The sequence below is a fragment of the Crocodylus porosus genome, unplaced genomic scaffold (assembly GCF_001723895.1).
Source record: "Crocodylus porosus isolate Cpor-Errol unplaced genomic scaffold, CroPor_comp1, whole genome shotgun sequence".
Lineage (NCBI taxonomy): Eukaryota > Metazoa > Chordata > Crocodylia > Crocodylidae > Crocodylus > Crocodylus porosus.
In genome coordinates, this window is record NW_017728886.1 from 268,402,443 (window position 1) to 268,414,202 (window position 11,760).

At 55.3% G+C, this 11,760-nt stretch overlaps 1 protein-coding gene across 3 annotated transcripts; it reads left to right on the plus strand.

Moving 5' to 3' along the window:
* The first annotated feature begins 2,289 nt into the window (after positions 1-2,289).
* LOC109322408 (C-type lectin domain family 10 member A-like) lies at positions 2,290-8,676 on the plus strand. Of its 3 annotated transcripts, XR_002104391.1 has the most exons (6): positions 2,290-2,519; positions 3,709-3,813; positions 5,262-5,369; positions 5,922-6,008; positions 6,621-7,016; positions 7,980-8,135. XR_002104391.1 is itself a non-coding variant. In XM_019553484.1 (3 exons), the coding sequence occupies exons 1-3, from the start codon at positions 6,725-6,727 to the stop codon at positions 8,137-8,139; spliced, it is 315 nt and encodes a 104-aa protein (XP_019409029.1). In that variant the 5' UTR covers positions 6,528-6,724; the 3' UTR covers positions 8,140-8,676. The 3 variants fall into 3 exon arrangements, 1 of the variants encoding a protein (XP_019409029.1); XR_002104389.1 differs by lacking the exon at positions 2,290-2,519 and having other exon boundaries at positions 3,286-3,813; XM_019553484.1 differs by lacking the exons at positions 2,290-2,519; positions 3,709-3,813; positions 5,262-5,369; positions 5,922-6,008 and having other exon boundaries at positions 6,528-6,772; positions 6,910-7,016; positions 7,980-8,676.
* Positions 8,677-11,760: the final 3,084 nt, after the last annotated feature.

Here is an 11,760-nt window from a genome sequence, read left to right on the forward strand (position 1 = left end):
AGTCGGAAGAGACCACAAAGGATCACCGTGTCTGACCCCCTGCCCCTGGCAGGAGAGAGGACCGAGGTCAGATGACTCCAGCCAGGTGACTGTCCAGCCTCCTCTTGAAGACCTCCAAGTTAGGTGACGGCACCACCTCTCCTGGCAGCCCGCTCCAGACTCTGGCCACCCTTACTGTGAAAAATTTGTCCCTAATGTCTAACCTGAATCTACCCTTCACTAGTTTGCACCCACGATTCCTAGTTACTCCTAGGGGTGCTCTAGTAAATCGCGCATCTCAAATTCCCTGTTGTCCTCCCTTGATAAACTTATAGGCGGCTACAAGGTCTCCCCTCAGATGACTCTTGTGAAGGCTGAAGAGATCCAGATCCCTCAACTTCCGCCATAGGGTCTTTCACGGAGGCCACTCATCAGGCACGTGGCCCTCCTCCAGATTCTCCCTATCCCTCTTCAAGTGCGGCGCCCAAAACTGGACACAGTACTCCAACTGTGACCTGACCGATGCCTCACAGAGGGGGAGCATCACCTCCCTTAATCTGTTGGTCATGCATCTGCTAATGCACGACAAGATGCGATTGGCCTTGCTGATGGCTTCTTTACACGGCCAGCCCATGTTCATCTTGGAGTCGATTATAACTCCAAGATCCGTGTCAGTCACTGAGCTTCTGAGGAGGTCATCCCCATCCTATAGGTGTGCTGGGGTTTTGGAGTACCTTGCATTTATCTTTGTTGAATTGCATCCTATTTCATTCTGCCCATTGAGCCAACCTGTCCAGATCGGCTTGAATCCACTCCCTACCCTCTGGTGTATTAACTTTGCCCCATAACCTGGTATCATCTGTGAACTTGGAGAGGGTGCTCTACATACCCTCATCCAAATCACTAATGAAGATATTAAATAACACCAGTCCAAGGACCAAACCCTGCGGGACCCCAGTACCCACCTCCCTCCAGGCTGAGAATGACCCGTCCACCACCACTCTCTGGGTGCGGGCCCTAAGCCAGCTTGCCACCCGCCTGACTGTAGGGGTCCACTCCACAGCCTGCTAGCTTCCTTAGGAGAGTAGGATGCGAAACTGTGTCAAAGGCCTTCTTAAAGTCCAGGCAGATGGCATCGGCCTCAGGTCCTGCGTCAAGGCAGTGTGTGACCTGGTCATAAAAGGCTATAAGGTTTGTCACGCAGGATCTACCTGTGACGAACCCGTGCTGGTTTCCTTTCAGCATCATTTCCCCTGCTGGGCCTTCACAAATGCGCTCTTGGATGATTTTTTCCAGTATTTTCCCAAGGATAGAGGTAAGACTGACTGGCCTAAAGTTACCCAGCTTATTCCTTCTCCCCTTCTTAAAAATGGGCACCACATTAGCCCTTTTCCAATCCTCAGGGACCTGGCTGGAGCACCATGAGTATTCAAACAGCCGTGCCAGTGGCTCAGCTATGACACTGGCCGATTCCTTCAGCACCCACGGATGGAGGTCGTCCGGGCCGGCTGACTTGTACCCACCCGGCCCCTCCAAGTGCTCCTTAACTAAGTCAGCACTCACCTTTGGTGGTCTGGTGCCTTTTGGACATCTGTCTATGCTCAAGGTGGAGGAATTGTCTTGGCCACTACTTGGGAATACTGATGCAAAGAACTCATTGAAGAGCTGTGCCTTTTTCCCTTGTGTCAACCACCAACTGTCCTGATTTGTCCTGCAGGGGCCCTATGTTACTCTGCACCTTCTTTTTGCTCGCTATGTATCTACAGAAGGACATTTTATTCTCCTTAGGTGTTGTAGCCAGCCTAGCCTAAGCTGCAATCCTACCTTGGCCTGCCTAACCGATCCCCTGCAATAGCGCGCCAGGGAGATGTATGCCTCCTTGGCGGCTGCCCCCTGCTTCCACTGCCTATAAATCTCTTTCTTTGCCCCCAATCTTTTCTGGAGTTCCCTATTCAGCCAAGGGGGGCTTTGCTGCATAAGGGGATAGACTCCTTTTGTGCCCTCCCTTAAGGATCACTCCCTTAAGAAACCTCCAACGCTTCTGGCGTGACACCATTTGCTTGATGCTCTTGAGTTCCAGCATCTCACTAACTAGGTTTCTAAGTTTACTAAAGTACCACTGCCTGCAGCTGTCCACAGCCCCCCTACAGACGACCAATTACCCTGTGAGGCTATAACATCTCTGTGCTGCTCTTATCTCACCCAGAATTTGTGAACGTGGATAACACTTAATGCTGGTGCTGCCAGAGGCCCAAGGATGGATGTGGTGTGTGGCTTGGCTCTCACGTCTCACTGGACTGATGTAGCATTTTTTATTCAATGGTCAGAGGTCTTTGGTTTCACTTTTTCAGGGGATTTATGATACTCACTTCCCATTTACAGTCTCAGTCGCTATATTTTTCTGCGTGAAGGATACTCTCACCGAGCCGTTGGGAGGAGACGGCGGCTGGGTTCTCCCTGCACGATGAAAGCGACGGCAGAAGAGTCTGTGTATGAGAACGTGGTCGTCTCAGGCGTCCCTCGCCAGTCATGCAAGAAGGGTAAGAGGCTCCTGCTCTTTGCTTCATGGCTTATTCTTCCTAGAAGGCTTCATGCTTGTGAGGACCAGTGTCCCGGGGACAGGGCACAACACGGCTGTGCTACAAACACGAGCCATGCAGGCACCCAGGCACTATGCAGTGAGCCCCTCACCTGGTCCCCTGTGGTTGCGGGGGGGGTATAACCAAATAGTTTAAAAACAAAAAGGCTCCCTCAGATTGGGGGCCAGGTGAGCACCCAGTCCCAGCAATGCCACGGTCCCTCCCCAGACACCTGTTTCCAGCAGGGTCCTGCAGGGATCAATTCTTGGCCCTTCACCCTTAATCTTTTTATCAAAGACCTGGGCGGGGGCATAAAGGGCTGCCTTGTACTGACTGTTCCCCATGGGTTAGCTGTAGGCTTGTGTCTGGTCAGTGCCTGGGCCCTTCACCCTCCCTTCCCAACCACCAAACAAGAAATGGTTTTCCTTGTAAGAGTGATCTAAATCTGGCTCTCTGCACCTGGTTGGGGAAGTGAGATTTTTTGAGAGCGGGGATTTGAGTCCAGTAGAGAAAGGCCCAGGGGATGGACGTTGAAAGCTGGAGAGTTAGAATCACAGATTCCTAGACAGCTCGGGCTGGAAAGGACCTCAGGAGGTCACATCTACTCCAACCCCCTGCTCAAAGCAGGACTAACCCCAACTATGTCATCTCAGCCAAGGCTTTGTCCATCTGGGTGTTGAAAACCTCCAGGGATGGAGACTCCAGCACCTCCCTGGATGACCAGAGCAGCAAGAAGGTCCAGTGTGTAAGAGGCCAGGGGAGAACCCTTACCACAGCTTAACGAGGCCAGAAGGGGGATGCTCCCTTACTGGAAATGTCTGTATCTAGATTAGAAACACACCCACAGCGTTTGTGGAAGCAGAACCTCAGCCGTCAGCCTCATACCAGGTGAAGCAGTAATAATCACGGCCTGCGTTATGCAGGGTTCAGGCTAGATGGTGATGGAGGTCGTGTCTCTTGTACTGGAAGTCTGGGAATGTCTTACACATGCCAGTTCCCCCAGGTGGGGTGAGTGATGTGTAGGCACACGCGTGTGCTCCCTTCTGAGGGCCTGACTCGTTCCAGCAGTGTGGACAGGAACTGCAACTGCAGACCGTGCTGGGGACACCGATTGTGTGACTCTACCTGGAAATGTTTCTTCTTGTTCCAGGAAACCTTCCCGAGTCCTCTCCAAAGAGATCCCGTGTCCTCTACGCTCTCCTCCTGCTGCTGCAGAGCATCCTCGCGGCTTCTCTTGGTGGAGTCACGGCCACGTGTAAGTCCAGCACCAGTCCCAAACACAACTTTGATGTGAACTTTGGTGACTCAAAACTAGTTCACTGGATGTCAGTAAATGCAGAAAAGCTAGATATATAAAAAGAGCAACTGGGCACAAGCTGGAGCAATCAACCCTCAGGAAACACCATAATTACCACTGCCCAAACCCTCTGTGCTCTTCTGTTTTTGCCTGCAGGTTACCAGGTAGCCTTTCCTTCTGCCAGGTGTTCCCTGCCTCGCTGATGTGGGGCTGGAGGTGGGTGAGAGCTCTGCACAGTGTGATCCCACCTTGCTTTCTATGGAAAGCTTCCCTGCCTCATTCACCGCTCGGCCAAGGCTCACTCAGTCCCAGCGGCACCTCCTGGGATTTGCAGCCTTGTCAGTGCAAATGGAATCGGGGCAAAAACGAGGTGTGGATCCAAAGATTTCAGGCCAGATTGTGAACGCTGGGGAGAGTCCCTGTCAAGGGAAAAGATCCCTTGGAAGGGAAGTGACCCAGAGCCAGAACCACTGCGCTCATCAGACGTCACTATGAAAACCCCAGTTCCAGTAAATGTGCAGGACATTTAGCAGGGCTGGTCCATGCTGCTGGCAGTGTGCAGGGAAACTCTTCAGGCCTTGTTACACGTGGTGCATTCAGTGGGTCTTTTCTGGTCATAGTCGCTGTGCATCTCATCTTGCTGCATCTCCTCCAGTCTCCTCCATAGCTCAACACTTCCCCCATCCTAAACAGACGTGATTGCTGCGGCGTTTGGTGATGCCTTTGTGGGCGCCATAAATATTGCAGATGGAAATGTTTTTGGTCCTAAGGGATGTCTGGTTTAGAGGAGAAAGGCACAGAGGAAAGAAAATGGCTTCTGTAATTCTGGGCTCCCTGCAGAGCTGAAGTCCTCACCTGATTCTTTCTGTTCATATGCAGAGCCATGGTATGCAACACATCTTGGGCTGAGTCTGTGGGATGGGATTAGTGTCCTTAGTAAGAAGTACTAATTCTTTTGCAAAGCAGCCGTGTGTCTGGGAGGAACGGAGACTTCTTCAAAGCTTCTGCTCCTCTGTGTTCTGGACACAAACTGCTCCACATGCCCCTGTCCCTAGAGAAGCTGGCTCTGGAGCACCTTGTAGATGAAGCTGCAAATGGGTGAAGCTGTACAGATGCAATGGCTCTGTGAGCACTCAGTTGTTGTAGATGGTCCTGGACAGCATGGGTTGTAGGTGAGTTGTTGTGACGCCCCTGGCGACCAATAAATGGGGCTCCAGGAGGAAACGGTCTTCCCAGTCTCTAAGCCAGTTCAACTGGCTCATGTGTAGAGAAGTCCACAGCAGGCCGTCACCGTACACAGCCTCACGGGTGCTGTCACTAGGCAGGCACGGGCTCTTCGTTCTCCTCTGGACAAATGACAACCCTTCCCCTCTCCCTGACCGAGCCTGCCCTGACATCCTCCCTAGATTTCCAGGAGCGGCGGGAGAAGCACTGAGTGGTTGAAGCGGTTCAGGGAATCCGAGACTTCTGGAAGGAAAACAGCACCGTGAACGTGCCTGTCCTGGAGCAGACGGGTGAGCAGCAGCACGGGACAGGCGGGGTCAGACCAATGGTCCCTCTAGCCCCGTATCCTGTTGCCAGCACCGGCGGGGTGGATGCTATAGCAGGAGAGCACTGAACTGGATCTCAGAGTGATCCATCCCTTATTCAGCACCTTCTCTGACGTCCCCCCCAGCCCTGTTCTTCAACCCACAGGTTAGCTGGAACAGGTGTTAGGCCAGTTTTTGGGCATTGTCTACCTTCTATGGTTCTCCTTTCTACTCTGAGAGGAAGCAGCCCCTGCTTGAGGCTGAGGAAGGGCAGGTGATGCTTGTCCAACCCCACTTCCAGCTATTCAGTGGGTCCAATAAGAGAGACTGGTCCCAGCCCTTGCCTCTCATTGGCAGTGTTGGTATTTGGTGTGGCAGGGTGGGAGCCCCTGCTTGGAGGCATGGTGAGGTCAAATGGCAGTGCCATGAACAGCATTTAGCGCACACGTCCTGTCCTGGTTTGGGTATCACCTCACGTGACCTGCTCGGGCTCACACCATGTGGCTGCCTCCTGTGAAGCCTTTCCATCCTTTCTAGGCCAGCAGCTGGTGGGTGAAATTCAGCCATTACTGGGCCTGCGGGAGGAGATCGTCTCGCCCTGCGCTGTGCTCCAGGAGCAACACCGTGAGTACCAGAGGCAAGCGCTGCACTCAGGTCTGCTAGGGCAAGGGTTGAAGTGAGGGGGAAGAGCTCCCCCACCCCCGAGCCAGGCCCAAGGTGAAGAGATTGACCCCCTCCCTGCTGTTCCCAGGACCTTCCTACAGTGAGGTGGGCTTAAGCCCCAGCAGAAGCCCTGAAGCAGGATCTTTTGTCCAGAACTGAGAAGAATTAGTCCCCTTTGGCCAAACTGCTGGTCCCGTTGGCCCCAGGCTGCATGGGCACAGGAGCAGGATCTGGCCTGGCGACCAGCTGCCGCTGGGGCTGCCACCCAAAGTGGAAGCATCGGCACATTCATGTAATGCTCTGCCCTGGCTAATTACCCCCTGTAGCTGTCCAGCAGGGGGTGCTCCTGCGCTAAGCCACCCACCCTACCGCACCCGACCACCTATCAGGCTCTGAGTGTCTCCTTGTGGGGCCTCACATCCAGCCGACCCCCTTCCCAGAGCACACCTGCAAACCTGGGGTCACCACTGCCACCACCTAGGGTCCAGGTGGAAATGCGGGGGGTGCTGCTCACCTCAGGACCCTCATTGTAGACCTGTGACTCTGCCTCATGCTCCTGACCTGACTCTGTAGGCTCCCTCCTGACCAGGGTTTCCCAAGGCTGGAGACATCGCGGAGGGAACCTCTACTACTTCTCAAAGGAGAAAAGGTCCTGGGAGGAGGCCGAGCGGTTTTGCATGTCCCAAAACTCGCATCTCAGCTCCGTCCTCTCCTTGGAAGAGCAGGTGGGTGCAGGGATGTCTCAGGGACTTCCCCAACCGGGGCACAACAGCCTCCCTGCCAAGCCCTTCTCCCCCACGGCAGTGAGGACATTGCTGCCCTGTAGCCAGGTCATGCTAATGCTGCTATCTGTGTCTGGTAGGAGTATCTTGAAATGGAAGTCAGAGGTGCAAAGCACTGGATCGGGCTGAGTGACCGTGCGGCAGAAGGCTCCTGGCGCTGGACGGACGGCTCCAAGTACACAAAGGGGTAAAGGCAGTGAGGTGGAACCACGTGGAGATTTCTCCTGGCATCAGAGAATAATCTTGGGTTGGTTGAGCCTTTAGGAGAGCTCTAGTTCATCCCCTTGCTCAAGGCCGGTCTACACCATCCCGGACAAGTTTACATCTCAGGACTTCCCCGGGCAGAGATTCCACCGCCCCTAGGGGTGTCTTGCCACTGCCTGCAAAACTAGACCGTTCTCCCCGAGCTCCGGGGTACAGAACATCTCTGTTGTATATGAATCTTGTAGGGTTAAAGCAAGGCTTTGTAATGCTAAAAGTGAGGCCATTTCTTTGTCCTTTCGCCTCCGTTTCATAAAAACGGACACAGCACTTACGAGACGGCGTGGAGGGAAAAGGGGTACTGTGTGAGGGTGACTGATAAGATATGAAACTAGCTGAATCCAGTCAACAGGGAAGACTCGTCACCAGGAGAACCTTGAAAGTCATGCATGATTTGTTTTTGTTAGATAAAGAAACATCTCGAGACAAAATATAGGGGGCATGCAATTCACGAGAGCTAAACTTCGGTGTTCACGCCCACGGTGCCGCTTGATTGGACAGAATAGTGATTTAGTTAATAGATGATTGGGTCTTTTTATGAGCATGAGCTAATCACGAACTAATGCTTACGCACTTAGAAAATATAAAAAAGTATTATAACTAGTAGGCGGGGTCCCTCTCTCAAAGAGGCACCTCGCTCGAGCGAGTAAAGATACTGTATTTGACTTTGGATACTTGCTCTGTGTGATTATTGCCCCAGCCTAGAGCGAACTGCACATGGCCTTAAGAGCGTAATTCGTAACAATCTCCCTCATTGCAGTCTCAGCCCGCGGCTTCTTGTCCTGTCCTCAGCGGACATAGACAACAGTTAACGGCATAGTTAAAGGAGCCTCTCTCATCAGTGGAGTCTAGGCCTGTCAGTCATTAGGAAATGTCCTTTCCTCTTCAGGTTTTGGTACGAGAAGCAGCCAGACAACTGGAACCAGGGAATAGGCGGGACAGAGGACTGCGTTCATCTCCAAAACGGAGCGCCTCATAAAACATGGAATGACGGCAACTGCACCCAGCAGCATCAGTGGGTCTGTAAGGTGACCTTTGGGCAGGCTTGACTTGAGCCCAAAGTCCAGCGCTTGCTAGTATGGACAGGAGACCACACGATCTGCCACCAGGGAAACCCGCCCGACCTAAGCAAGAGGAGGAAGCTGAGACGGATCCAGCGCTCGCGATTTCACCCCTGAGGTTCAACCCTCAGGAGAGGCCCAGGCCTGGGGAGCAGGGCTCATGCCCTTCCTGATGCCAGGCTGGAACGAAGGGGCTCGGTCCGTGTAGCTGGAGCAGCCAAGCTGCCGCGAGGCTGCAGCTACGTGACGTGACTGCACGCGTCCCAGGCCCCTCAGCCAGACTCAAAAGATCTGGCTTGAAAACCCCTGAGGTGCCCTGGCATGGAGGGGAGCTGACATTGCGCTCCCCTCCCCTCTGCTTCCCGCCTCTGCCGCCTCACCCCACTACCCCCTGTCACCTGCCCCTGCCCTTTCCTGCAGGTCTCCACTGCTCCCCGCGGCCCCCGTGCCCAAGCCAAACCCACCCCAAACGGGGACAGCTGTGACAAAACCCTGCATTAGCATTAGCAACCCTGTCCCCCCACAACCCACCCATGGAAGAGAATAAAAATCATCTGTTCAGGCTGCTGGGGTGTCCTTCCTTTTCTGTCTAGGGTGGAACAAGATATTTCTGCTTCCCTTCTCCCCCTCCCCTTCCTATTTCAGGCTGTTTTCCCTCAGGAGCTGACCTGCATCTGCCCCAGCTCTGGTGCATCCTCTGCCTCAGTTTCCCTCTCTCCAGCCCTTCTCTGGCTCCCAGCGCTGCCCCCGTGCAGGGGTGCTTTGGGATCCCACCAACATGCCCACTCCAGAGCTCAAAGGAAAGGCCAAATAGGAACACAAGGAGCCTCGTTTCCCACCCAGGGCTGGAGACCGAGGGGGAACAAGTTGGGGGCTTTCTCCCTACCCTCGCCAATTGTCCATCCCTCCCAAACTGAGGGTTTCCAGCCGGCGTTTGCAGCTCCCACAGGGTCATTCAGGTTGAAGTGTTGTTGGCTGCAGCCGTGCTTGTGAGGCACCCAGTGAAATGAGTGGGGCAGTGCGACCCTCAGCGCGATCTCTGCAGGCTCCCTGCAAGCTCAGGCAGATGCTGCAGTGCTCGCCACGCTCACCTCCTCTTTTGGATCAGAACCTGATCCACAGCTACCCCCTCGGATGTTTGTTTTCCCCCTAATGAAATCTCAGCTAGCGGAGATCCTCGGGGCAGAGCCGGCCCTTCGCCTGCACCACACTCAGGAACAGTGGGGAAACACTGAATCTCCCTGGGCCGGTGAAAAGCACTTCTGGATGGAGAAACCTTCCCTCTTGGGCAGGGTGCTCACGGCGTTGGCCTCCACAGGACACCCGACCAGGCCCCTGCAGCCTTTCCTTTCTGTGTTGGCTGGATGGCTCAGTGAGTCGAGCTGCAGGCTGGGCACGGCACAGATGGGGCTGCTTGCACATGCTGACCAGGGGATCTTGCCCCCAGAAGAAACCTTTATTTTCTTCTGGGACCAGTGGATTGACACAAGCCCTGACTTCCAGCTGCTTTTCTGAGACTCAGGCCCCCGCCAGCACTTCCCAAAGGCTGCTCAGAGTGCAAAGGCTTCATTCCCACCTAGCAGAAGTTGAGGTTGTGCTTCACCGCCCACTCCACCTCCCCACACATCTGCTTCCGAGCCAGGTCTCACTTCCCCTGCCAGGGCAGCAAAGGGCCCCTTCCATGTCCACCCACTTGAAACCACAAGAGCTGGTAGGAACAGAAACATCACACCAGCAAAACACACTCTCTCATCCATGGCCTGTTTCCCTGGTGCCAGTTGGAGATGTCAAAGCTGAGGAAATCCCTCTGGAAGTTCATCATAAATTGGCTTAAACACCACAGACCATAGACTGCATGCCACTCACCTGCCCCGAGGAGGAACTCGGAGGCCCAGGCTGCTGTGCAGAAGAGGCTAAACGCTTGGTCTTGCCACAGAGAGCAGGACAGAAGGCATGGCCGAATGAAGGGCTCTGCATTGCCATTCAGCCCCTAAACCGACAGCACCTGTGGGGCAGGGGAAGGTTTACCTGGGACTGGCGGTGACAGGCAGCCTTCGAAGTAGCAGCCTGCCTCATCTCTGCTCCATGCAGCTGGATCCCGGAGCCTCTCTGCGTCCACTCCATCGCCCCAAGGCACAAACCCTCTTAGGTATGTGCTTGGTCTAAACTGCATGTCCCTGGGGGGGGAAACCCCCTCCAAAACCAAAACCAAAACCAAAATCAAAACCAAAACCTTCTCCCTGTCAAAGCAGCAGGACGTGGGACCAGCAGCCCAGGGGGGCTGTGAAGTCATCTTGGGTTCCCAGCAGAGGCCGGATAGCATCCGTCTGGGCTGGGGCAGGGTCAGTGCGTCCTGCATCAGTGCTGGGGCTGGATGACAGGAGCTGTGATTCCATGGTCCTGTGCTACAGTGCCACCTAAACCTTGCCTGCCTATGTCCTTAGACCAGCATGGCTACAACCAACAACCCGGCACCTAGTCAATCTGTGTCACAACATGCAGGAGGCATTTGGGTACTAGTCCGAGCCTAGATAAGCACCTCGATAGTGTCTCACCTGCCTCTGGGTAACCAGGACTGATGGATTCATGGCACCGATCATCAGGAGGGTCCCAAAGGATGCTCCAGTCTGACTTCCAGCACTGCCCTGCCTGGGGCATTCCCCTCTCTGCTCCGGCATCCGTTCCTCTAGCCCTGCAGTCCAAGCTGGCAGCAGGGGCCTTCAGGGGTGAAAGTGTCACTTGCTTACCAGGGTATGTTAGTCCAGAGCAGAAAAGGACCTGGGGGTGACACAGGACAAGAAACTGAATAGGAGCCAACAGGCTGCCCTTGCTGCCAAGAGGCTGCACTGGCAGGAGCATTGCCTGCAGATGGAGGACAGTGATGCTCCCCCCTATTCGGCACCGGGGAGGCCACATCTGGAGTCCTGCGTCCAGCTGAGCCCGCACCACAGAAACGACGTGGACACATTGGAGAGGGTCCAGTGGAGGTCGATGAAAACGGTTGGGGGACGGTGGGGGCCAGTAGGGGGCGCTCCCGCGTTGAGCCACCCGCCTCACCGCGCCCGACCACCTTCCCGGCGCCGAGCGCCCCCCGGGGGCGTCCGTGCAGCCCCCGGCCCCGAGTCCTGCCGCGGCAGGGCGTCTGCGGCCACGCTCCGGCTTCCCTCGATGCGCTCGACGGTGACGTCGAACTCCTGAAGCTGCCGGGCCCGTCGCTGCGGCTTGGCGGTGGGCTTTGCATCGTCTGCAGCCGCCGCAGTGGGGCACGGCCCGGTAGGACGGTGAACGGCTGCCCCCATAGAGAGGGCCTCAGCGTGTTCAGTGCCCAGACAATCGCCAGACACTCCTTCTCGATAGACGACAGGTTTCGCTCCCGAGGGATTAACTTCCGGCTGAGGTACGCCACGGGGGGCCGCGTCCCTTGGTGCTCTTGTAGGAGCACGGCTCCTCGTCCCGCGTCGGAGGCGTCCGTGGCGACGCAGAAGGGTTCATCCGAGAGCGGTGCCTTCACGATCGGGTGTTTGACCAGGGCGGCCTTTAGGGTGTCGAATGCTTCTTGGCACCCCGGCCTCCAGACCACGGGGTCAGGGCTGCCCTTCTTGGTCAGCT